General features: G+C 50.5%; 11 protein-coding genes across 11 annotated transcripts; 6 read left to right on the top strand and 5 right to left on the bottom strand.

Annotated features, from left to right (window-relative positions):
• Nucleotides 1-311: 311 nt before the first annotated feature.
• An07g07400 (uncharacterized protein) lies at nt 312-1,061 on the top strand (the record flags this gene model as incomplete). Its single annotated transcript, XM_001391777.3, has 1 exon — nt 312-1,061. A coding segment is annotated over one exon (750 nt), but the record flags the coding sequence as incomplete, so codon positions are not given.
• A 924-nt stretch (nt 1,062-1,985) lies between these two features.
• An07g07390 (uncharacterized protein) lies at nt 1,986-3,196 on the top strand (the record flags this gene model as incomplete). The annotated part of the gene is made up of 6 exons (XM_001391776.3): nt 1,986-2,076; nt 2,244-2,297; nt 2,519-2,677; nt 2,769-2,869; nt 2,938-3,028; nt 3,108-3,196. The coding sequence occupies 6 exons, from the start codon at nt 1,986-1,988 to the stop codon at nt 3,194-3,196; spliced, it is 585 nt and encodes a 194-aa protein (XP_001391813.1).
• A 1,011-nt stretch (nt 3,197-4,207) lies between these two features.
• On the bottom strand, nt 4,208-6,269 carry An07g07380 (uncharacterized protein; the record flags this gene model as incomplete). Its single annotated transcript, XM_059748583.1, has 7 exons — nt 4,208-4,250; nt 4,407-4,486; nt 4,554-5,259; nt 5,316-5,429; nt 5,479-5,554; nt 5,604-5,757; nt 5,811-6,269. 7 exons carry the CDS (start codon nt 6,267-6,269, stop codon nt 4,208-4,210), a joined length of 1,632 nt encoding a protein of 543 aa, XP_059606923.1.
• A 1,376-nt stretch (nt 6,270-7,645) lies between these two features.
• On the bottom strand, nt 7,646-8,878 carry An07g07370 (uncharacterized protein; the record flags this gene model as incomplete). Its single annotated transcript, XM_001391774.3, has 6 exons — nt 7,646-7,687; nt 7,744-7,827; nt 7,899-7,931; nt 7,992-8,039; nt 8,114-8,483; nt 8,874-8,878. The coding sequence occupies 6 exons, from the start codon at nt 8,876-8,878 to the stop codon at nt 7,646-7,648; spliced, it is 582 nt and encodes a 193-aa protein (XP_001391811.1).
• Nucleotides 8,879-9,134: 256 nt separating this feature from the next.
• On the top strand, nt 9,135-10,364 carry An07g07360 (hypothetical protein; the record flags this gene model as incomplete). The annotated part of the gene is made up of 4 exons (XM_059748582.1): nt 9,135-9,200; nt 9,305-9,357; nt 9,583-9,604; nt 9,960-10,364. 4 exons carry the CDS (start codon nt 9,135-9,137, stop codon nt 10,362-10,364), a joined length of 546 nt encoding a protein of 181 aa, XP_059606922.1.
• A 3,435-nt stretch (nt 10,365-13,799) lies between these two features.
• On the bottom strand, nt 13,800-14,715 carry An07g07350 (uncharacterized protein; the record flags this gene model as incomplete). Its single annotated transcript, XM_059748580.1, has 4 exons — nt 13,800-13,858; nt 13,975-14,058; nt 14,098-14,182; nt 14,485-14,715. The coding sequence occupies 4 exons, from the start codon at nt 14,713-14,715 to the stop codon at nt 13,800-13,802; spliced, it is 459 nt and encodes a 152-aa protein (XP_059606921.1).
• Nucleotides 14,716-14,822: 107 nt separating this feature from the next.
• Nucleotides 14,823-15,953, top strand: An07g07340 (uncharacterized protein; the record flags this gene model as incomplete). The annotated part of the gene is made up of 3 exons (XM_001391771.3): nt 14,823-14,922; nt 14,985-15,271; nt 15,333-15,953. 3 exons carry the CDS (start codon nt 14,823-14,825, stop codon nt 15,951-15,953), a joined length of 1,008 nt encoding a protein of 335 aa, XP_001391808.1.
• A 363-nt stretch (nt 15,954-16,316) lies between these two features.
• On the bottom strand, nt 16,317-17,244 carry An07g07330 (hypothetical protein; the record flags this gene model as incomplete). Its single annotated transcript, XM_059748579.1, has 3 exons — nt 16,317-16,658; nt 16,809-17,056; nt 17,097-17,244. The coding sequence occupies 3 exons, from the start codon at nt 17,242-17,244 to the stop codon at nt 16,317-16,319; spliced, it is 738 nt and encodes a 245-aa protein (XP_059606920.1).
• A 1,436-nt stretch (nt 17,245-18,680) lies between these two features.
• On the top strand, nt 18,681-19,870 carry An07g07320 (uncharacterized protein; the record flags this gene model as incomplete). The annotated part of the gene is made up of 3 exons (XM_059748578.1): nt 18,681-18,806; nt 18,863-19,630; nt 19,688-19,870. 3 exons carry the CDS (start codon nt 18,681-18,683, stop codon nt 19,868-19,870), a joined length of 1,077 nt encoding a protein of 358 aa, XP_059606919.1.
• A 1,249-nt stretch (nt 19,871-21,119) lies between these two features.
• Nucleotides 21,120-22,477, bottom strand: An07g07310 (uncharacterized protein; the record flags this gene model as incomplete). The annotated part of the gene is made up of 3 exons (XM_059748577.1): nt 21,120-21,773; nt 21,853-22,341; nt 22,394-22,477. 3 exons carry the CDS (start codon nt 22,475-22,477, stop codon nt 21,120-21,122), a joined length of 1,227 nt encoding a protein of 408 aa, XP_059606918.1.
• Nucleotides 22,478-23,292: 815 nt separating this feature from the next.
• An07g07300 (uncharacterized protein) lies at nt 23,293-24,578 on the top strand (the record flags this gene model as incomplete). Its single annotated transcript, XM_001391767.3, has 7 exons — nt 23,293-23,361; nt 23,425-23,435; nt 23,508-23,565; nt 23,640-23,824; nt 23,895-24,264; nt 24,344-24,463; nt 24,576-24,578. The coding sequence occupies 7 exons, from the start codon at nt 23,293-23,295 to the stop codon at nt 24,576-24,578; spliced, it is 816 nt and encodes a 271-aa protein (XP_001391804.3).
• Between the last annotated feature and the right edge of the window lie 20 nt (nt 24,579-24,598).

Raw genomic sequence — 24,598 nt, 5'->3', positions numbered from 1 at the left:
TGACCTGTAATTCTGACGACCACATAGTATCGCGCCTCACGCTCTGGAGTCAACCGGCGATATCCAAATTCTCCAAGCTTCAGAATATCGGTCTGTACATGGCCAAAGCTTTGACCCTTGCTTCCAACCCAGAGGATTTCACGATCTGTCACCCTTCGCTTCGTCGGACGAACTCCGACAGTCAGCCAACCTATCTCTTGACAGCCCTTTTCCGTCGAGATAGCACCCTCGACCTCCTTCCTTTCTCTCCCTTTTCTTTTTCTAGAGCCGGTCAGTAGCCTGCCAGGGCTGTTAGGCTCTAGCGGCGCAGATGTATGTCCGCGACGCTGGCGGATCCGTATCGAGAGTATGCTATTGATTATTCTCAACATGCTACCTGCAAACCTGAGGAACACGCAGGCACGCTTGTTTACCACGCACAGCAGCCGCATCTCCAGCACCATAAGCAGCCCGAGCCTCCATTCTCTCAGGGAGCCTCTCATAGCACGACGGCATTTGAGCAACATCATGCGAACGCGACCGTGTTATCAGCAGCCACTCAGCAACCGTCAGTTCATGATATGTCGCAGAGCGTTGTCCTCGGCCCGCCCCAGATGCTCCCACGACACCTTCCAGTGCAGTATCCACCTGCCAGCTTCGAAATCCCCCCTATCCAGCGCGAGAAAAAACGCCATCACTCGGAGACCGAAGAGGATGGGAACCCCGACCATGGCCTGCGGCCGCAGCTATCAGTCCTCTCAGCTGACGCCCCTCACGAACCCTCGCACTCTCCCGAAATGCTCTTCGGTGTCCATGGCGCATCATCTCAGCAGCATCCCATGTCAAACCATGGCTTTGGGCCCACGGACTCTGTGGCCCTGCCGCAACATCACCATCACCATCGACTCCCGCCCCATGCAGCGCTGCGCGCCCCAGGGCGTCATGGAGTGAATGTGGAATCTCCTCCTTTGCCCTCGGGCCCGCCGAGTGTGGTGGGCCAGCCTGGAATGCCTGATCCAGCCCCCAGGCCTCGAGGACCAAAACTGAAGTTTACTCCCGAAGAGGACGCTCTACTGGTGTAGTTGAAGGAAAACAAGAACTTGACGTGGAAGCAAATTGCAGACTTCTTCCCGGGCCGAACGAGCGGTACCTTGCAAGTCCGATACTGCACCAAGCTGAAGGCTAAGGATGTAGCTTGGAGTGACGAAATGGTTCGATTTGCTCCTGATGTATTTCTACGCCTGTCTCACACATGCTAATGAAGGGAATAGGTACAAAGGCTGCAGCGGGCAATGCACGAGTACGAGAACGATCGGTGGCGCATCATTGCAGGGAAGGTTGGAAATGGCTTCACCCCAGCTGCTTGCCGCGAGAAAGCCATGCAGCTCCATGAGTAAAAGCGTTGGGGAATTTTCATATTTATATCTACTGTCGCCAGATTCGGCCCTGCTTGGACCCTCTGATCTCCTTACTCTCCATATTGGTTCAAATGTCGGGTCTCCGATAGGGCTGGTGGTGCAGGCTTGTTGTAGGCACGGGAGGATGATCAGCATAACTCTGAGTCACTATAGGGACGGGTTGATGTAAGGTATTAAGTGATGTATGATAATTCATTTTAGCCCGGGGGAACATATGGCGCCGGCATTTGTTCGTTCGCAATGAACCGACACTAGCGTCCGCTCTCGCAGTTTAGCACCGGCTGATCCCGGGCTGAACGCGGCCATTGCTCGGCCGGGGCATGTGTTCCTTATCTACGGCAGACCGCAGAAGACCACTGGAGCAGATTATAGACCCTAAGCCCTAAGCCGGACACCCAATCGAGTAGGTCTGCGGACCAGGTCACTGCGGGCAGCCGGAGAAGCTCCGCAACCAATCAATCCCCGGCGCTGACTAAGGGCAGGCGACCACGGGCCGAAGCGGCTTCAAACTCACCTCAACCTCCAAACTCCCTCATCTCCAAACGTCCTTGCCTTGTCTGCCGTCATTGCAACCCACCCACCAGGACAATGTTCCTCCAACGCACAGCCTTCGCCCTCGCCAGGCGCACCCCTACCCGGGCTCTCGCTGCCCGTCCCTTTTCTTCCTCCGTCACCCGCTGTACGTGACCCTCATCGTCAGATCAAAAGACCGCCTCTTCTGCACCCCAGCAGTGGCAGCCATCCCTTCTCTACCGCGCTGCCATGGCTTCTATATGTGCCAATTGCACGGGAATGTGGATGTCTGATCTGGATATACGAGCTAACATGCCATTGCTGCTCCTATAGTCAACAGCAAGAAGTATGAGGTGAAGCAGGAGGGCAAGATCCTTTCTTTCGATGGTGAGTGGCCTCACATCCACTCCTACATGAAGCGTCAATTATCCCTACGGATACACGTGCAAGATAGCAATTGCGACTCGTACGGCGAGTGAACATTGCAATTGGGCATCTTATGCGGGGTTTCGGGCGCTGGGGACATTTGATAGCCGGCTACTTGCATCCTCTCGATGCCTTGATATATGGTTGACATCATACTGATTGTGCGCTTTTTTCCTGAACAGAGATCAAGACCGAGGAAGACCTCATCCCCCCGGGTGCTAAGTCCGGTACCGTTCCCGCCGATATCGAGCACGCCACTGGTCTCGAGCGTCTCGAACTCGTTGGAAAGATGCAGGGCATTGATATCTTCGACATGCGTCCCCTCGATGCCTCCCGCAAGGGTATGTCATACGCTATTCCGCTCTGTGCGGTGTCTACCGGAGTCTTGAATAGATGACTCGCGCGGGTGGGAGCTGATATAATGTTTTATAGGAACCCTCGAGAACCCCATCATCGTCAACGGTGCTGGTGACGAGCAGTACGCTGGTTGCACCGGTTTCCCCGCCGACTCTCACCAGGTCAACTGGCTGACTGTAAGCCGAATTCTTCCGTGCTGTTTACCTCCTGTGATAGCATGATCCCTAATCAAGCCACAATACAGGTCTCCCGTGACCGCCCCATCGAGCGCTGCGGCGAGTGCGGTAACGTTGTCAAGCTGAACTACGTCGGCCCCTTGGAGGACCCCCACGCTCGTAAGTAACTTCCCTTTCAATTCAGCCCCAGTTGATGGCTATCATTCGGTGTGCGGTGTACTAATTGCTCTCTGTCCAGACGACCACGACCACGGTCACGGCCACCCTCCCCATGAGGAGCCCAAGACCTTCGCCGACTTCGTCAAGCCTGAGTACTGGTACCGGTAAATACAATGTACTACTACAATGAATGGAGCGATTGTCCTTTTTCTTTTTTTCCCACTTCCCTACTTAGGTGCTACTTCTTCGATTCGGAGCAAAGAGAAACAATTGGAGTGAAGCGAGATACCAAAAGGAAAAGACAATCCGACATATAATCTGTATTGTGTACATGCGTGAGACAGGGTGTGTTCTGGCAAGACAGTCACAAAAGAGTGAGAGAGATAGAGATAGGGTGTCAGATTCTGTACAAGATTTCATCGGGATGAACTATTAGTTGTGTTGTGTTGTGTGTGTGTGTATCGTTTGAAACCAATACCGTTGTATACTTTCGCCAATTCCGTTTTTCTTTCTTTTTAGTGTTCTTCTTCTGAGTTACTGTAGATCTACCAACGAGACTTATATCACCTCAAACTCGGATGATATAACAGTTGCAAGTACATGATATATCCTATCAAGTACTACTACTCCTACACAACACTAAACTAAACTATCCTACCTACTACAAGTACTGCTACTACTAGGTAGTCTCATAAGACAGACCGACAAATCTAGTAAGTACATACTAGTAACCGTGGCTTGAAAGAAAAACATACCTAGATTATGGTACGGTGAAGTGAGCTGATCAAGCGACTGATAGTCTAGTCTAGTCAACTAACTGTGCGAATTGGGTAGGCTGGGTGGCATGATGTCCGGAACAGCGGAAACTAACGGAAGGAAGGAAGGAAATATTAGCCGTATCACGTGGTATATAGAAACTAACGTGTTAGGCTGCCCAGGAATCCTTTTTGCCTATATCGGTAGGTAGGTAGGTGAGAAAGTAGGCGGTGTTAGGGGTACTACTACTCATTGGTTCATTCTTGGGATTTAGTAAATGAGGTGAAGGTATTGGTTAGTTGGTGTGTAAGTGTTCCTTGGAGATTAGGATGATGATGATGATGATGATGGTGATGAATGATTGGTTACTTCTATGTTTATTAGAGGACAGTGATGATAGAATAGATTTTTCGAGGTACTAGTTCAATTTGATGTACAATTCTTTTGTTTTGAAAGACAATGATGTCTATTGATCAACATAGTAGTACGATCATATAGTACATGATCAGTCTGAATATACTCTACAAGGCCAATGACTCATATATAGAGCAGTTTGCAATGTTGAATTGAATAGTAGTGCTCTTTTAAGCCCAATGGCATTGCGCCATTGCCGCCACCTCACCGTCCAAAGTAGCGGAGTTCGACATATCGGAGAGGCGGATAGACCACACACGTCCATGAAAAAGCAACGTAGGTGCCCATCTATATTTGTTTAGTTAGTGTGTGAAGCAATCAAATATTTGTTTGTCATGTCATCGGGTCTGCTTACATCGGCGCCATATTCACCCACCAATCGTGCCAAAGGCCCGATATACCACACCTGCGCCATGCATAGGATCGCGCCTGCCCAACCGATCAAGAAGGCAATGAAAGCGGAAATGCCCAAGGGCAGCTTCGACGGGTCGTTCCAGGAATGCCAGTTGTATCCGCTGCGGGCGCGGAAGATAAAGCGGTCTTCTAGGATAATGGCTATCCAGATGGCGACCCAGTAGCCCATGAGCGCGAGGAAGTTGGTGAAGATGTCGGAAAGATTGCTTCGGCCCGCTAGGGCGCACACAGTGTAGATGATCACTCCGATGGCGTTCCAAATGGCTCTGGGCACCTTTTCGGCGTATCTTCCGAGGATCTGGAAATCTACGCCAGCCGAGTACGTGGGTGGGATGGTGTTGGCGATAAGACCGAGTGCAACGACTACGGCGCAAAACTTGCCAAATCCATTAAGAGGGCTGAACCCTTCGACGATAAGTGCTCCGGCACCGTCGGCGAATGCTTTGCTGTACGCTGGGTCCGAGGTGATGCCCGATGCGAGACCGATGCCGACGAGGAATGCCATGGTGAAAGAGGTCATTAGGCCGCCCAAGGAGAGGAAAAAGAGAGATGTCCTCGAGGTATTCTGAGGATAATAGACGAAGAAGTCTGCCGCAAGAGGTGCATATGTAATTGCGGCACTGAGACAAAGCGAGAAGAAGGACAGACTGCGAGTGGGTGACATGTGAGTATGAGTTTATTAAATGACCTGAAGTGGACTTACCGGTTTCCGGCTACTGTGCGAGCGTCGCCAGTGGATGGTGTGGACAAGTCATATTTCGTCCCCGACATACCGAACAGTATGCAAACAACGATAAGCTGGGGGAGAAAGGCAAATCTGGTACCGTCAGTAGCAAAATTTAGAAACCTTGGTCAGTCACACATACCGCTCGTAGTAATGGAAGATTTGAATGCCGAAAGTGGCTATGACCCAACTGATGATGGCGATGATCACGATGCCTTCTCTTCATCAATAACCGTACAATACCAGCTCGAAACACTACCAACTTACCCACAGCAACCGTCATGTGTCCATGTGGTGAAACGGCGGACAAGATCTGCCCGCCAACCACGCAGTCGATCAAGCCATATCCCAGCATTTGGATCAGGTTCAAGATGACGATGAGTTTGCTGGGCCACCATCCCATTGAATAGCGTCCGAATGCCTGAGAATATTAGTACTCAGCCAGCTTTTTCTAAGGGAAGTGTGATAGCATACCATAGTCCGAATACCGGATATAGGGCCCCATGTGGCCATCCACGAAGAAACTATGGCACCGACTAAAGCACCGAACACTCCGCATAGAGCCGAGTCAAGGAAGCTCAGTCCGTATGTAGCAGGTCCCAGCATACCCAGTGTGATGTTGTTGGCCGCCAAGTTGATCGAGACCCAAAGCAAGAAAGCCTGCATGTAAGAAACCCAAGTCAACTTGGACATCCGTTCATGCTCTTGCACCCGCTCTATGCCACGGGCTTCCAGATTATATTCGACGAGCTGCTGTTCGAATCGTCTAAGATATGCAGCCATTCTCGAAGAGGCAAACGGCCCACCGGGCTGCCTCTGGGCTCTTTTCTCGGCATTTTCGGTGGGAGGAGAAGTATCTTCTGTCGAACGGATCCTTGAGATTTCCTTCTCATAGGGAGACCCTAGGGTGGGGACAGTTTGCGGCGAAGACATCCTGATGCACAATGTCAGTTATATGACCGGGGAAGAGGTGGGGTATGAAGAAAAGAAAAGCGCGCATGAGTCCTTTCGCTGGAATTATCCAGATCAAGTTCAACCGTATGATCTCAGAACAACAAACGGGAGTCATCACAGTATCCGGTGAGTTTAAGCATCTCTCCACATGATGAATGAGGGTGATATTAGTCCGGATAGTGTGTGTGACATCCAGTTGTTGAACACCGGTCTTCATGCAGGCACGCTACCTAGATACCTTGATCGACAGACAAAACCACGCTACTCGTCTTCATGATAGCCGTCCCTTGCATAAGGTTTCTGTAGGAAGGCGGGAGAGCTGTACTTGTTGCGAAGGCACTGGATTCGTCGTGGCGATTACACCTGGTGGAACACATACGCCAATCGCACGTCAGTCAAAATTCCTCTCTAACAGTTTTGAGAGATCGTAATGAGTCTCGTTTATTTTTCTTTTCTCGAAAGGAAATACCAGTTTTTGATCAATGCTATGCAGATATCCCACACCAATTGCAGTCGTGCAGAATGCTAGCCAGTAATCTGACAGGGAGATGGAACGATTGTAGTTCCGGCGAGTGTAAGTGGAGCGGGTAGAAGATTCCACTCTTGAGGCGATAAAATCGTAATCTGCCGCGGGGAGATTCGGTTTTCAGGCGGGCGGATCCCCTCCGCTTCTCATCTTCCCCGACTTCGGATATAGTACTGCTATCTATCCCACGATTACACCTACTCCCCACTCCCACTCGCCCTACTCGGCTTGTGTCGGCTAAATGTTAAGCAACTAGCAGCTAGTAGCATAAAATGCTTACTACCTCGGTCACCTACGGAAATATAAGTACAACATCAGCAACAGCTCATCATGGTGGTGACCACTCAGTGCCGGACACCGAGAGAAAGCTTCTACTAGATTCCTTTCTATAGAAAAAATTGAAAACCTTACAGCAAGCTTCAACGTGTTGTTGGGTGCGCGACAGAATTTCTGTCCAGGGTACGCTGTCCCTTCCGCGGCGAAAAGCTGCTGCAAAGACCCGTCAAGGAGTTACGCGAAACGAACAGTGGTATTCACCCAGGATATGAGGGGACGAGGAACAAGACGAAGTAACCAGGAAAGGCGCTTGTAAAAAGAAGAGGTGGGAAATAGTCGACCAAACGGGACCAGCAGAAAGTAAAACGAAAGACGCAAGCCAACTCCGATAACCCTTCGCCCGATACTTTGCAAATTGTGGCTAACATCGAACACTGCCTTGAGATCTTCAGCCTAAAGCAATGTGAATCCAAAACTCATGCCCATCGTCGATTCGTTAAATGTGCGGAAGACGATGCATTGGTCATCACGTCGTCAATAGTTCGTAAGAAATCTAAAGATCCTTGAAATGTTCTTTTGCATACTGTTCGCACGCCTGATTCACTCATGTCAACAACTCAGCAAGGCATCTACAGGGCCCGGAGATGTTACCTTGGCTGGCTTTCCAACTTTCAGTCCAATCGCCTTCCATTTATTCGCATCGTATTCCCTAATCGCTTCTCGGAGTGCTACGGACTGTCCTTCCTTTTAGCATCGCTTGACAAAAAAAAAAAAAAAAAAAAAAGTCGTATGCCAAGGGTCGTTACCTCATCTTCAGCAAATTCGGCATAGTGCATGTCCTGTCGTGGCTTAAGTATCTTCTCCTGTCTTCGGACAAAGAGCGACTAGGATCTGCTTACCTTGTACCAATGCTTCTTGACGCTACCTTCGGTCCGGGTAGGGAATGTCTGTAGCACCCGGGAATTTCAGGTCAGCATGCGTGACGTAGTGGAGGGTATTGAAGCAGGGGCGCTTTATGGACCTTGGCAATCTCGCTCCAGGTGCGACCCGCATCGCGCATAGTCTTCAGCCTCTGCTCTTCCTCAGCAGTCCAAGGAGTGTTGGTCCTCCCCTTCTTCTTGGGGGCAGGCTCTGATCCCCCAGGCCCTTGCTCGTGCGCGGTTTCTCCAGTTGCCGGAGCCGCGCCTGGCGCCGCCATGGTAGCCGCAGAGCTTGACTGGGGGGAAGCACGGCGTTTGCGCGGATTTTGGGGAGGAATCTGAGTTTGGGGCATAGGAATGCCCTCAAAAGAAGGCACTCTTGAAAAGGGATTGACTTGCTGTTGAGCTATCAGGTGTGATGGCGCGTTGGCAGAGATGGAAGTCTTGATTCGCTTAGATGTTGGAGGGGACCTGTTGTAGAGGGACAAGCCAAAGGCGCCAGTGTCAGAGATGAGCCCAAGACACGAGAAAAATAATCAAAAAAAAGGAAGGGGGAGATAAAGTAGAAGTGAATGCAAGGCCAGAACGATAATGTCAATAATAATAGAACGAGCCAGTCACTTTGTCAATCGCAAGTGGAGGGAACGGACAGGACTGTAAGATAGCCGAAAGAGGGAACGGATACAAAGGCATAGTAAGTAAATTACAAGAGAAACACTCCAAGTCAAGCACATGACCTGAGGGGGGTGGGCGCGAGGTATCTCAAGACCAAGTATATATGGAAGGACAGCTGCTGCCGACGCTGCGCAGTCCCAGAGGCCAGCTTCACCTTCGGGTTGGGGAGGACGAGGGGGGACTTACGACATGGCTGATGATACGCAGTTATCCCAATCACGTTCCGTCGATTCATCTGTAGATACACATGCTTATGAGATTAGCAAATCTGCTACTCAAGGAACGCTCCGTGGAGATTGGCCGGTCAGGTTCAGGGAAGCGAGCGCCTGGTTACACCAAAGTGACGATGACACCGGCGCATCATACGGCGTGGCAGTAGCGCCGCAGGGAAATGAGGTAGATGACGGGAAAAGAAGGAAAGAGTCGGAAGGATTGTTACATGCATATATGAAGTCGGAATGGTTGCGAGGAAAGTCAAGGGACAAAGAGAGAGAGACGGAGGGGGAGAGTGAGGTAACTCAGGTGAATGGGCGATGAGGAGGCTGTGAAGGGTGAGGGGAGGGGAAGGGGAGAGGGGGAAGGAGAGGGGAAAAGATAGTAAGTATAAACAGGCTTAGGCACAGTCACAGGAAGACCTTTCTAGCATCTTAGGATACAGAGGCTGGACATAGTACGGAGTACTGGAGATGCGATGATAAGACGTTCTGGTCAGGACAAGTGGAGATGGAGACCGACTGAGAGTGTAAAGAGAGGCTTACTGGTCAAAGTTCATGGTTCGAAGAAGAGTCTCGGGTTTTTTCTGATAGGCAGGATGATCTGGTAGTGGCGGTGGTGGTGGTGGTAGTAGTAGTAGTAGTAGTAGTAGTAGTAGTAGTAGTAGTAGTAGCAATAGTAGTAACGAAGTAGTGGTGGTCGTAGTAAGTGGGAGGGAGTAGATCAGATCAGGATCGAATTGGCAGGTCAAAGTCAGTAAGGGTCAGTTCAGAGGATCAGTTCAGTCTGTCCGCCGGTGAGGCAATAGTAGTAGTGGTAGTAGTAGTGATAGCCAAGTAGTAAGGAAGTAGACTGAATTGGATTGTCCGATAAAAAAAGTAGTCAGTCGGTGCAGTGGTCGTAGTAAGAGCAACAACCACTCGGTCAGTCAGTCAGTAGTAGTAGGTAAGGTCTCCAAGTAGGGCAGAAAATCCACCGTAGGTAATACTTTGGGTTCTGATTTACAGTTTACCAGTTTCCGTAAATAAGAACAAATGGAAATGGATAATATAATGATAGTACAAGACTAAGGGAACCTCCGGAGTGGCAAGAGGGAAAGGATCCGGGAAAGAGGAACAAGAGGGAAAAGGAAGAGAGAGAAGCGGATGGGAAAACCGACAGAATCTCGCAAAAGCCTCTTCCTTACTCAATCCTCTGACTAGTACTGCGGAGGGGAGGGGGAACAGACAGACAATTCGATTCGAATCCACCCCAAGGCTAAACGGAGTGCAGCGTCTCGCCAATCCCGCGTCCTCCGAGGCCTGCTTGCTTTTTCCTCCTCAGCAGCGACGAGGCATCAGATTCATTCCTGCCACCTCCTCCGGCTTCCTACTCGTCCTGCCCACCGGAACTACTGGAGACGGTCGACTCTCGTACATGGACCACTTCTGCACACCATCCACGATAGGCCCGTCTTTTTCCTAAAAAAGAAATTTGCCTGGATGGAAGGATGACCCGGTGGTTTCGTTTCTTCTACTTCTTCGCCTTTGCGTAGGCCGAGGGCCTCCACCGATTATCTAGATTATCTTCCCCTCATCCCCTCCTGGGTCAATGCGATACATACACTTGACACTTTGGATCAATCACCATCACCGCCACCATCACACCCATGTTCCGACGACGCCAGCCAGATGAGACATTCCCCCCAGCGTCCTTCTACTGATACCCTATCCTTGTATTCACACCTACGATGAGCTTTCCCGTCTCCCCATTTTCTTCCGACCGGTGACTCAAGGTTGATTTTTCATAGTCATATTAGGCCTCCATCTCTAGAAGCCAGCTTCAACACTTGGTCAGCCACGGATCCAGGCAAGAATGCCCGTTCCGTGAACAAAACGAACAGCGATGATGGTGGTGGCGGCAATCTGACCATAGAACCCACCGTCTTTGGACAGCTTGACCAGGTCAACCTGGTGCTGCTGCAGTGTTTAGTAGAACCAAGCAGGTTGGCAAGGCCAATGAGGGGGTCCAGACATCCCGATGATCGCGAGGCAGCTTACAACATGAAACGGGCGCCGCCAGCTGCAAATCTCGGGCCTTGGCAGTCCAGAGATGAAGTAAAAAGCAAACCTCGAGGGACCATGGATCCTGATCTTTGCTGTTTACGTGGGTGCCAGGTTCACTTTTCCTCCCAATGAAATGGCCTGATGGGAGACAATGAGAGCGGGGTAAAGGACCGCTACCTCCTCCTTTCCCCATCGACCGTTGCTTTTAGTCTAGTCCACCCTTCCCGCTTCATATGATGAGTGCAGGGCTTTGCGGGGCCCATGATGCAAGATCGGTTTCTCTTCAAATTCAAATCGATCCAGGTAACTTGTCAGGTAGGCTGCTTGCCCCCCTAGAAACAGCTTCTCTCGTTCATTCTACACGCGCTCCCAAGCACCTTATCTGTACCCTCCTAGGCTGGTTTGAAAGGTTCTAGATAGGCCCGTGAACCGTTTTATGGAACTCTGAGAGTCCGTTCCGAGCACGGTCCCCCCGGTGCGCCTATCGTTCCGATGACAGGGCTTACTGTCCTGTCCGCTATTCCCGCTATCCTTTACCTTGCAGGCTGAATGTCGATGGGCTTCCTCTTTGGGCGAGTACTGTATCCAGCGATCGCTGTAGTACCAGTTGAAGCTCCATGTACAACAGACTGCTAAAGGAGTGGCGTATGCAATTGAAGGGAGGGAATCATAACCGACATTCGGTTTGCAGTCGAACAATGCAACTACTTACCAGGCTGGAATAGCTTGTCTCAGTGGCTCTAACATATAATACGCAATAACTAGGCTGTAGGACTGAATTGGCTGATGGCGATGGCGTACACGTGGTGGATCACAGCATCAGAGTATGTCATTGTGCAGGTATGTACAAGGTTGTCATTGTTCGAGTGTGGGCAGCTCTTAGAATACTATTAATCCCGCCTCATTTCTTTGAGCTACTCACTTGGAACGAATCCTGTAGTGGGATTCCCAGGTTCAAGCACGTTACTGAGATCTCGAGATGGAGAAACCTTTTCGATGACCCTATCTTGGTCGGCGAAAGAGCCTATTTAGGGTAGTACCTTTAATGCATTTAGCGCTCGCAAGGAGAACTTTTCTAGAAGAGGATTACCCTTTAACTAGGCAGAAAAAGAAGTGGGTCACGAATCAAGGCAATGTGGCGCATGCTCAACTTTATATTCTTAGGTTTCAGTTACCTCCATCTGGCGAACAGAGCTTTGTTTAAACTTAGGTGATTTATTAGCCGAAGGTTCGTTTCAGAGTCAATACACTGGAGTCATGTTACGATACATTATATGCAAGCTTCTTGCCTGAAATGGTCTAATGGGGTGCCTACGCTCGAAGTAACGATGTTGCAAATCCTCTATTGCAAGGAAATCGGTACTAGCTTTTGCTTCGAAGGTCACTTGGGACAGGCATTCTTTCGACGACGGGGAAAACATGACCTGCCTGCATTCAAGTAGGCTTATAAGCTTGAGTACATGGCATTGAGCTACTAAATACTGTTACTGTTCGTTCTTATTATATACTACATCCCGAAGTTCTGAAACTTTTGATGCTCAAACGCCCACGTAAGGTACCATACTATACGTCCCGAAGTAACTTCCACTGAGATGATTGACTAAACCGGGAGCTACCTACAAGTGCTGCAAAGGGGGCCAACATCTACCTGAGAGGCCACTTGGTGGATGTGAACTGATATCTGACACCCCTCTCCTCTTCATTTCTACCATATATCTCCACCTAATCAAGCACCCAACTAATGATATTATCTCCCTCTTTCCCTTAAACCGTTATGATATGCATTAAGCCAATTACTGGCACAATCTCCCTATCTTTAGCGGCTATAGCAGCAGGGGTATTGGACTTGCGATGCGTTCCTCTCATAGAATATTCTCAGTGAGTCAGGGGACCATAGTTCTAGTATTCAACGAGATCACGATTTTAGCTGGATGTCCTTGAAAAGCATGATGTTACTGGGCCTTTTTCAGAAGATGTGAGTTCAAAGATTCAGCTCGCAGACCCATACAAGGCCGATATTTGGCGGCAGAATTGCTGCTCATAACTAACTTCGACCATTACTATACACAATCTACAATCTTGATTCAGCTATCTCAACATTCTGCCCATATTCCTTCTTAGAATCTTCAGTGTCTCTCCTAGAAGTATGGATGAGACAAGCAAGGTGTCCCGACGCACAAGCTAGAATCAAGGAATCATCTACAGCCAGCATGGGTCAAACCACTCTGAAGCTTAGGAGCACAAACTGGTGCGTAATCTACTATGTTCATTACTAGGTGTGCCTTTCACTGGATCTGAAAAACCCACAAGAGCGAGTACTGAGATGCTCTAGCGAATAGCCAGCCGTTCCTCTGAATTGCATGTGAGCTAAAAAATGAAGTTAGACGACAAAGCAAAGGAGGGACAAAACCAGCGTTCGATTACACCACTCGGGCTTTACTAGCTGTTGTATCCGACTCAAGATTGCGATATAATATGGTGCTCTCTAAGAGAGAACCTTCGCCAATATACCCGTCGACATGATCTTCCTTTTTTTTTTGCTTGCCCCAATTCTCTCATCCTCTTCACGCACTTGGTGCTCTGTTTTGCGAGTTTAGCGCCATCGAACTGTATAGAAAGCACAAGCCCCTACCATCAATGATTCTAGGGCTCAGAAGTTTCCGAGATGGCAATCGCAGCGTTCTACTCCAGACGCGGTGGCACCTTTACCCCACTCTTGTTTCCCATGCATACGCAGCGCGCGAATGGAGTAGCCTCGAGCTACTACTGCCGCGTTAGCAACTAATCCACAAGTCTTGGTCTACTAGCTACTTGGGATGAGACGGCAACTGAATTTGTAGGGATGCAACAATATCTACACATCGGTGTCGAATTTGGTGCGATCAGGTTGGCGCAACGGTCTGTCGAGACCATCTACCACCGAGCTAGTACCATGCGCTTAAACCCACTTTAGCTTTGATGGCACTTGCACTCGGCGGCTGTGGGCTTTAGAGAGCATGACGAAAAGAGGATAGAGAGTTTTTACTAACCAACCCACAGCGTCCATGGCAAGCATTCAAAGTGGATTACACAGTTGATGGCAGATTCAACGTCAGGAAGGGGTCTGTAGTAGCCTGAAGTTAATCAGAAAGATCTAGTTTGTATTCTCTAACCTGTTCTCTGCCCATAATTGTTTACAGGAGACTTTGCTATGGTAGAAGCAGGGTTGACTCTTGACAGCTGTGAGGCTCCCCGGCGCTGTTCGATACCACTTTGTTAGGTGGTTCGCTGATTGTCGAGAAGTTTTATGAAAAGCTCTTGAGTACTAGGGCATAGCATGGAATGCTTATTTTCAGACCAGCAACATCTTCTACCATTGCCCTATTGAAAGAAGACCGGAGATAGAAGGTGGACAGGGCGTCCTGACGTCACCAAGAAGAGATACTGTGACACGCCGATGGTCACGTGAGGGACACGCGGCACGGGGCCCCCAGGTGCAGGTGGATCCCGTCGGTGACGGTGAGCTCCCTTGGTTGAGACCAGATAAGGCGGAAGCTCACAGGTCGACGCGGCCGGTGCAGGTCCATGACAATTAGACCGCTCATCACTGCTACATCAGCTCTTGTCGTGGCATCTTCAGCCTCTTTAAGACCAGTGTGCTTGGTCTTACAATTTCCATAATCTCTCGCATTGACCGCATTGTCATACAGTGGCCGACAACCTACGTTACCCGACCGGGTCTCTGGGTTGATTAACTGAGCACGGTCCACACGAGGACCATTGAGGACCATCTCTCGCGAACTTACTGGGCTATCTTGATGGTACTCTAGAAGTGGGTTGCAGGACAATTCCACAGTGAAAGCTGCGTGTCAAGCTTTCTATATATACACTATTGACCATGCTGAACCTCAATATCTTCCGGCTACTGGCCGATCTCTCCCATATCTCCTCCAAATGTGTCTTGATATGGGCTATCCATCGCAATAAGAGCGCAGAAGGTCCGTATAATAACTTGCATTGTTGCAGTGTGCTGCGAGCTAAGCATCGTTTCAAATAATAGGAGTCTCCCTTCTGACGCAGATGCTCTATGCTTTGGTGTTCGTGACTCGTTATCTCGACCTTTTCTCGAAGGCAGGATGGAAGCACTTCTACCTCGTATTCTTCAAGCTATTTTATATCATCTCCTCGTTCTACGTTATATACCTGATGATGAGAGTATTTCCCCGGACACGGGAAAGGGAGCGAGCCTGGAAGATGGCTATAATATCGGTCGCTCTATCTCTGGTTCTGGCTCCTATATCTATTGTCATCTTCTATCGTGGTTATCCCGATAGATGGTTCACGGAGGTAAGTGGGATGGCTCGCATTGGCCTGCAGACGTCGCTAACCAAACCGTGATGATATGCAGACTTGCTGGACTTTCTCGATTATATTAGAGTCCGTCTGTGTTCTCCCTCAATTGTTGCTCTTGCGCCAAACGACCGTTCCGACAGTCATCGATTCATACTACCTGCTTATGCTGGGATCCTACCGTGCCTTCTATATTCTCAATTGGCTTGTGCGGGGACTGGGCTCTGAGGGTCATTGGGACGTAATTGCAGACCTCTACGGTGTCATCCAGACGGCTTTCTACGTCGATTTCGCCTGGGTTTACTACTCCCGCCAACGCGTGAAGCTCCGAAACGGCGGTGTCGTTGACTCGGAAGATTTCCGCCATAGCTGGCTAGTGAGCAAGATACTGAATTTCCGGCAGCGAAGGAGTGCAGATGAGGAGCAGAATTTGAACGACGAGGACGTGGAGGATGAGGAAGTTGCTGGTGGCGGTAGACCCAGGAACAACCGCTGGGGAGCAATGGGGATCTCCGTCTCGGCCGACGATACGCTAGGAAACCATCGTGGGACAAGCCAAGACGAGAGTCTGGAAGGGTTCTTAGAAGATGAAGAAGACGACGAGGACAATAACGGGTACCCTGTGAACGGGGGCGTTCGTCCGAAGCAGTCAACCGGGGTAACGGGCAGTCACGAATGAACTATCTGCCCTTAAACCCCATATATAGAAATCCTGCTGCAGATCAGCCGGTTTTGGTTACACGATTCAACTGCCCTCGGGGCATTATATACATCCCTAGGGCTCGTTCTCCCCCTTTCGCTTCCTTCATGGTCTGTTTCTTTATTGCTCGGGTCTTTGTTTGCATGGATTTCTCTCACGTCATCAAGTTTTCACAATCTCAAATTATATCTTTTTGGAAATGTAGTAATGCAGAATGGGTCCAAACCAGATTAGGACACGGACATTTTGAATGCCAATTCAACCGTTGCTGACGGTTAGATCATCCATGATTCAGTGGCAGGGTTGATTACTAGATGAGATCATCCCCCAGCATACGAGGGGCTATAGGTGAAACACAGGTGAAAACGACCCCATCGTTTCAGGACTGCAACCAGCCATTGCTGCGCCTACCCATAGCCACATCTCCTCGTGTGGGCATTGGACCATCGAAGAGGAACCCAGGTAAAGGGGGAAAGACGAGAGGGAAGAACGAAGGGGCCATTTTGAGGGCCGAAAACGCCTAGGCGACAACCTTGCCCTCATTCGGTAAACCCGGCATTGACCGACATCCTCCTGCTCTTGATCAGATCCGCGCCCGGTCCAAAATAGATCATTACTAGTGTTAGCGCGTGAGCCTGAGGACGGGCCTGTTTTGTCCTCGTCTTCGTTCATGAAGGGGAAAAACTATGATTGATGACAAGGTGTCATCCACTAACCCTGAGGGGAAATTGAGAGACCAAGTGACATCACGTGGATACGCCCCGGGGGCCCCGATCGTTCGACTCGCTGAAAGAATGAAGATCATCCACATGGCGGTGATGTGCGCAAACCGACAGTAGGAGGGGCCTCGATGACACGCCGGTCAGAAGGCCGTTCCATAGGGCCAAATCCCTCGCGGACGCCGAAAGGAAGTCCAGTATGAAAATCTGGCGCGAAAGGCACTAACCGAATTCCAGAACAAGACGGCCTCCCCGAGCAAACCGGCGATTCCTTAGGCGCCAGTGCCATGGCGGGAATCTCCGGTCTGGAATAATGGTTGGAGATGGACGTCCATTGAAGCAACTCGCAGGTCTTGGAGAGGACTACCCCATCCATCCTCATCTCGTCTGGCGCGTAACTCACCTTTCCTTTCGGGGACACGTGGCTTTGGTTGAACGCAGGTAGCCGGCAGGATGAGCACCGGACCGATCATATCAGAACCTGCTGGATCCAGGGGACAGCCTTCCCGGCACCCGCGCATGAGTGGACTGAATGGGAAGAAACCATACATCATGGACGTTCATTACGGGCCTGGCGGGCATACTTGGTGGTCAGCTCGACTCCGTAGGGCGATTACACTAGTCCGATCGCAAAACCACAACAAGCATGTCTCCCCATGTCTGTCAGACAAGCCCGCCAGCCTAGTCTAGTCCAGTCCGTTCTGATCCACCGGGATTTGCAGCCGCAGCGACGGAGAAGCGCTTAATGGCCTATCTTTCCGTACTACCCCTGCTCATAGAGCTTCCTTGATGGCTCTCCGCCGGTTTTGCTGGTGACCGTGTTTCCTCCACAGCTTTCCGAACAGGATTTAGTTGCGTCCGGCTAACAAAGCACCAGAATCCTGGCTTATTACCTACCGTTGTTGGGGCTGCGTCTAGTAGCTTGTCAATTCGTCTTCTCTTGGCCGCTCTCACCCTCCATCTCCACCTCCCGTAGCGGCTAGGAACTGGCGATGCGTTCATCTGCCGTTCGGAGACTTTCTGGCGTATTTTTCACGCTTTTTTTGACGGATTTGTAGTCATTTAATTATTTGTTATTATACTTTTCAAGTTTTTCCCTATCCTTTACCCGGAACTTCCTTATCCGCTAGGCTTTCTCCGTTGAACTTGACCATTAGCAATACTGTCATCTCCAGCGCTAACCCACTGAGTGCCATTTGATATGGACCTTGGGCGGTTCGCTAAAGTATCGGTTTTTGTCACTCTTCCATGGCATTACCCATTCGACAGTGCCCACTTCAGGGATCCAGTACATCGGAACTAAGATCGCAGCAGGTACTGCCTTGCTCTTGAGTAACGTGGGTGGGCCTGGGAATGCAAAGTCTGAGCCCCGGGGGGTTTTGGGGGCTGGATTGTCTCCCTTCTCATGTCATGTCAAGAGATGAGAAATTATTTCTCTCTCCTCCCCTGCCCCTCTAGAAAATGGAGCCATCCGCCTGGAATCAGCGGGCGCTTAAATGCAGGCGTCTGGTCATACCTACACCTCTGATTGCGATTCAATTTTTGCGGCACAGTGAAAGTGGGCGGTACCTACCATGTTCACTAGAGCTCTCTAAGCCCGATCACCAAAGGCTTCACACTTCTGGCCTGCCTTGCGAGGCATTTTGTCTTTTGTTGATATCTCCTACTCGAGTATATGAACCCACACGCACGTCCATCAAACTTTTTCCTCTCCATCCTTCCACATTTCATTTCAAAAGCAATCTTTGCCCTTCGCCTGACGATTACGACTTGTGAAGAACTATAATTCTTTTCTATCTGACTCATTCTGAAGAAGCCTTCTTAATCACTCTACTCGTTCATTCGCCCAGTTTGATCATCTATTATATTAGTCGCCTTGTCACTGCTGGCAGTTTGCCCTCTTGCGTGTTTCATCCACGTTACATTCATTCCACAATAAAAGCCCCTGCATCCTTTGCAACTGAGAAACCGCACGTTGGCCTTCCCAATGTATCCTCAGACACCCATTGGATACTCGGCGCCAATGGTGTTCAGCCATGGCGGCTCCAATCCTGGAGATGGACTCGACGAGTACTATGCCAGTATGCAGCCTCAGTGGACCGCACTCGATACTGTACGTTGTACTCAGATGTTATTGGATCGCCGATTGCTAACCAGTCCGGCATATAGTCACCTTATACAGGTGTCAGCCATCCTTATACCACCGCAGCAGCTTTCCCGACTGGTGCCATCTTGACTCCGATCAGCCTTCCGGATAGCTCCTTCAGACCAAGCCCGGTGCTCAGTCATCATTCACAAGAATTCCACTACAACGTTCCCGAGTCTGTCCCACCACAAGGCCTGGGCATCACCGCACCCTTTCCCAGCAGTTTCCCCCGTACAGTCACAGCAGGTTTGGGACATACATCAGAGGAACCCGACTTTGGCTTCAGCGAAGCCATCCTATCACCTCAACCGCCACCCGCGAAAAGGGCCCGACGTGGACCCAAGCAGGCAGTCACACCCCGGGAAGCACCGGTTACAATACTACCTAATCCTGAAGGGCTCCAGCGCATGGAGCAAGAGCGACGACAAGGGGCAACCGACGCTCAAAACAGCCAAAGGCCCCGGGCTCCGGGTCGGGGGAGGAGAGACCCGCAAGCTGAGGAGGAAGACGCATTTGTGGAGCGGCTTCGGGAGCAGAATCTAGCCTGGAAAGTAATCCGGGAGATGTTCCGGAACAAGTTCCACAAAGATGCCTCGGAGGCACGTCTGCAAATGCGCATGTTGCGGCGACGGAAGGAGCGGTTGGCACGGTGGGATGAGAATGATGTGAGTACGTGCGCCCGAGCTGTCGCAAATTGTCAACTAATTAACGATCAAGTCATCCAGATCCGACTGCTCATAAGAGCGCGGGAGTACTGGGAGCATGAGAAATACAACGTAATTGCACAAAAGGTGAGTACCTATGACCACTTTGACCCAATGGACCTTGCTAATTAGATTACGAATTAGATGAAGGAGTTCGGAGCGGGACCATACACTCCAGAGCAATGTGAAGCCCAACTGCGATACCTCGATGCACAAAACCGGGAGCGTAGCACTGGTCCGCGGACACGAATACCTGATCCTCAGCAACCGCGAAAGCGATCATGGTCAAATTTGGCCTCCAGTGTGGCCAGTGGTAGTACGAAGTAGCATTTGTGGTTGTTTTGGGAATGTACTTTTTTGACTTTTTTTTTGGGAGGGATGATGAAGCGCATTATTGATTTCTTTGGGGCTTTCTTTTTGTTGGGGGGAAATTACACGCAAGGATGATTGTTTACGTCTGGATGAGTTTCTTTGTTTACTTGGATATACCCTGTGACCGATTGCATGCGAATGACATATTGCTGGACGTTTTTGAGCAACGTGAACCTCAAATCATGGACTCCGAGGAAGCGTCTCCCGACATCGGGAGAGTGAACGAGAATGCCAATCAAGGACGGGCCTTCTCTGGACGCTAATGCGACGGACAAAGAGACGAAGCCAGCGTCGTACAGCCCCTAGGGAGTTTCCCAGCTGCTAAGCGATCACAATTAAACTTTCTGGTCATCTAACGGCTGAAGATCAGCTCGACTAGAGAACCAGCTAGCCTCTTTGGGTGGGAGATAGGCTGCATCTGACGAGGTCACTTCTTAGCCGCCAGCAGCCCCAAGCCACACGACAGCTGGAGGACCTCGGTCCCTATGAAAGAGCCGCCGGGCTGATCCTCCACACGCTTACGTACAGATCCATGTTGCCTAGCAGGTTGCCTGACTGGTGGTGTTTTAGGAGGAATGCAGTCAGTGACTCAAGCAGTCTGGACCCGGTAACAAAACTACTACTCGGCTAAGTTTAGCCTGGTGTTACCGGCCAATGCAATGACATGCTCTGCCATGCCATGCCATGCACATGTACATGTACATGTACATGCACCTTTCAGCCGCAGCAACAGGGATTGTCAACTTCTTCCCATGGCGCTGGTTTTACCGCCTGCTTTGGCTCCTCGGGTGTAGGACTAGTGTTCATGGCACAGTTATCTTGCGCACACCGATGAAAACATGATCGTCTGCTAGCATCTAATTGAATTGCATTCCGTCGAATCCTGCCGTTAGTTCTGCGCCAGCATGGCGGAGCACAGGATTTCCAGAAACAAGCGCCAGGAATGGGTACTGCGCTTCTAGCGTCGCTGTTGTCTTCCCCCCCCCTCCTCGGGGGACTTGCTGAATGTTGTACACGTCTTTGCCGTTGCATTCATTCCGTTCGGACCTTCTCCGGGTACTTGAATGATAAGTGTCTTAGACACACTAGCTATGAGGGTCGTGCATTCGTTCAACGTTACGGGGCTAGACACCCAGCATCAGGGTTTACGAGAGGAAGGGAGTAGCAGCAGGTGCCCGGGCTGTGCACACCCAAAACATAGGCTCTATTGCTCGACCTCCCCCTCCCCTTCTATATCCTCATCCAATATAGGAAACGTCAACAGGGCTGCCACCCCTCCTAGCCCATCAAGTCGCCTTCCACTCTCATGGTCGGAGCTGAGCACTCGCACCTCTCCACCCTCGACATCCCGTACCCGATCTACCAGCGATACCCAGCGTTTGCGCTCCGCCACGTCCTGTGACCTGAACAGCCGATTGGAGATGATCAGCACGCCACCACCGCGGCCAACGGCACCCTGGTCGACAGCGAATTCAACCTCGCGCGGACCATACGTCGCTTTGTTGGTTTCTTTGCGGAGCTGGTCGAGGAAGTCGTCCATGAGCTTTGTCTCGCGCGCGTACTTGGTGTCGGCAAGAATGGTTTTCACAGCTGGGGACTGCAGGACTTCCGCTAACGAGTGCAGATAACCGGAAGCAGAGTGTACAACCACAATACTGGGTAGGAGGCGTTTAAGCGCCGGCGTCGAAGTGGATGCCTGCGACTGGATGTACTTTTGGAAGCCGGAGGCCACGAAGCCTGGCGATGCAAGGAGAACCGGCCGAACGGTCTCGCTGCTGGTGAGTGAAGCCGAGCTGGTGTTGAATTCAAGCTGGCGCAGCAGCGTATCGAGTGTAACCTGGAAGAATTTCGACATGCCCTTTTCCCACGAAGACCTGTCAGCATACAAACCACTAACCCCAACACCGGGATGGATTATCAATAATGGTACAACCCACCTTATCATGATCACCCCCACCATGTCGTTTCCTGGGCACCGACATCTCAATCTTCTGCTTTAGGATAGTCTGAAACTGTCCGATAAAGCAAATATGCGCCAACCCTTCCTGCATCACCACGGCCACCGCCTCCGCCCTCCGTTGTCCCCCTTCATCCACCGCATCCTTCAACATCTGCACCGCGATACTGTCCCATCCGACGCCCTCGCCGTCCGCGCCAACTTCCTTTTCTAATGTGAAATTCCGATTCAGCTCCAGATCAAGTGTATGGTGCTGTCCGATCTTCGTATGTGCCGTCTCGTTCACAATAGTCCCGCTAACATGCAGCTGCGAGCTCTGCGGATCGAAGTCGAGGTTCTTGACACGGATCTCGAGCATCAAGTGGACTCGAGCTGAGGTAGTGGAACCGGTTTCTTGAGTTGTGGTGACACGACGAATAGCGCTGGCGCGGAGGAGATCGTTCGGTCGGATGAGGTTGTATGCGTGCCACTGAAGCCGTTAGTTAAACAAAGAGCTACCCCTCGACCAGGAACAGAGTATACCGCACCATGTCCTCAGGCTCCTCAGGACACAAGGTCACCGTTCCGGATCCATTGTGCTCGATCTTGTTCTTGACGAGACGCATCTTGGCTGTAGAGCAGCAAGGTTCCTCGCACGGCGGGGTAATGTTTTGATAACTGGGACAGACAGCCTCGCGTGGTAGCAGATGCCCTTAGTTCCTCGACCTTTAATTATAAGCTGAGGAGACCAGTATTTCCATATGTATCACCAGTCACTAAGGGGATAGAGTATAAGTATGTGATTTTCTCGACGGATAGATCCCCTTCCAATCAGGCTCTGGATGATGACGACCGAACTGGCTGCGGTAGCCTCAGGCCAGGACCAGCTGCGGGACCATCCTAAAGCGGACTAGTGAGTGTGTCATCCGACCGAGGCTTATCGATAAGAGGAGGAACCCTAAGACCTAAGCCCTGGTCGGAGATAAGATGATCAGATAATAATCCCATGCCTTTGACTAGTAGTGGGTTAATGTATCATAGTGGGTATGTCAATTCGATGAACATTATAGCAGAGAGTCTGGAGACTCTCCCTCTCCACAGATATAAATTATCCGGGACATATATAATCAGATAAAATTACGAAGATTAGAATTTAGCACACCACACCGGACCCTCTAAACCCGAGCTCTCATCTCGGCTCAACTAATTTACTTGAACCCCCATGCCTTTCTGTTCTCGATCGACGTGGGGCGGGATGAGCGGCATTACTTTAATAATAGTTCGTTCAGTTTCTCGGGTCGAGGGAACCTTGTGCTCCCGGCGGCGAGGGCGGCAGATATAAATTAGTCTCGTATCTCTCCATGTTGATCAATTAGCAGCTTCTTCTACCTTTACACACCTCTCTCTGTAAGATCACTAGATCCAAGGGCTACAGATCAAAATGTCTCTCTCGCTACAATCAACCAAGAAAATGCTCTCGGGGTACGAGATCCCCGTTCTTGGATATGGTGTGAGTATACCTTCATTTTTGTCTATATGATATCGTCTACTAATAAGCGCGTGTTTTGTATAGGTCTATAAAACGTGCGTTCCAACCCATCTATCACACTTACCCACTCAGGACCATCTCCTCACTTAAAATCATACTATCAACAGTCCCCCCGACGTCACCGAATCCGTCACCCTCAAAGCATTGGAACTCGGATACCGTCATGTACGCACACCACACCACAACCACCCCCTCTTAATCTACAACCCAACTAACAAAAGCCAATTGGGGAACGATAGATCGACAGCGCCCAACTCTACAACAATGAAGCTGAATGCGCCCTCGCTATTCAACGCTCCAATATCCCGCGTTCCCAAATCTTCTACACGACCAAGATCCCCACCACGCACATGTCCTACGAGAAAGCCAAAGAAGCGATCGAGACTAGTCTAGCTGCTGCCAAGGGATTGGGGTATATTGATCTGTACGTCTATTTCCAAACTTTCTCTACGAACCTACGGTTTAGATACTAACAGTAATGGGGGGAAATGTAGCATGCTCCTCCACGCCCCCTACGGCGGCCGCAGCGGCCGCCTCGGTGCGTGGCGCGCACTCGTCGAAGCCCAAGCAGCAGGGAAGATCCGCTCCTTAGGTGTATCGAACTACGGCATCCGGCATCTAGAAGAGCTGGAAGAGTATATTCGGAGCGGCGGGGGAGGAGAGATTTCCGTCGGGCAGTATGAGATTCATCCGTGGTGTGCGCGGGAGGATATTGTGGGTTGGCTGAGAGCAAGGGGGGTTGTGGTTGAGGCGTATGCGCCGCTTGTGCAGGCAAAGAGGATGCAGGAGCCGGTGTTGAGGAAGTTGGCGGCGAAGTATGGGAAGAGTGAGGCGCAGGTTTTGGTGAGGTGGAGTTTGCAGAAGGTTCGTCCTCTTCCTTCTTTTTCCTTTTATGGGGGATGAGGCGGGGTGGTTGGAGAGATGCGATGCTAACGAGGTGTAGGGATATGTGCCGCTGCCTAAATCGGTGACTGAGTCGAGGATCGTAGAGAATTCGCAGGTGTTTGATTTCGAGTTGTCCGCGGAGGATATGGAGGAGTTGCAGACGACGGAGTATGCTCCGGTTAGTTGGGATCCGGCGAGGGATTCGAAGTTGTAAATAAGTAGATCTGCTGGAAGAAGAGTTAGTCACTGTCAATAGAAGGTAGATTAGAATGAACTGAACAAGACAATAGTGAATAGAAACAAAGCAGACAAC

This window comes from Aspergillus niger (genome assembly GCF_000002855.4).
Source record: "Aspergillus niger supercontig An07".
Taxonomy (NCBI): Eukaryota; Fungi; Ascomycota; class Eurotiomycetes; order Eurotiales; family Aspergillaceae; genus Aspergillus; species Aspergillus niger.
This window is presented reverse-complemented; position numbering and strand designations above follow the sequence as displayed.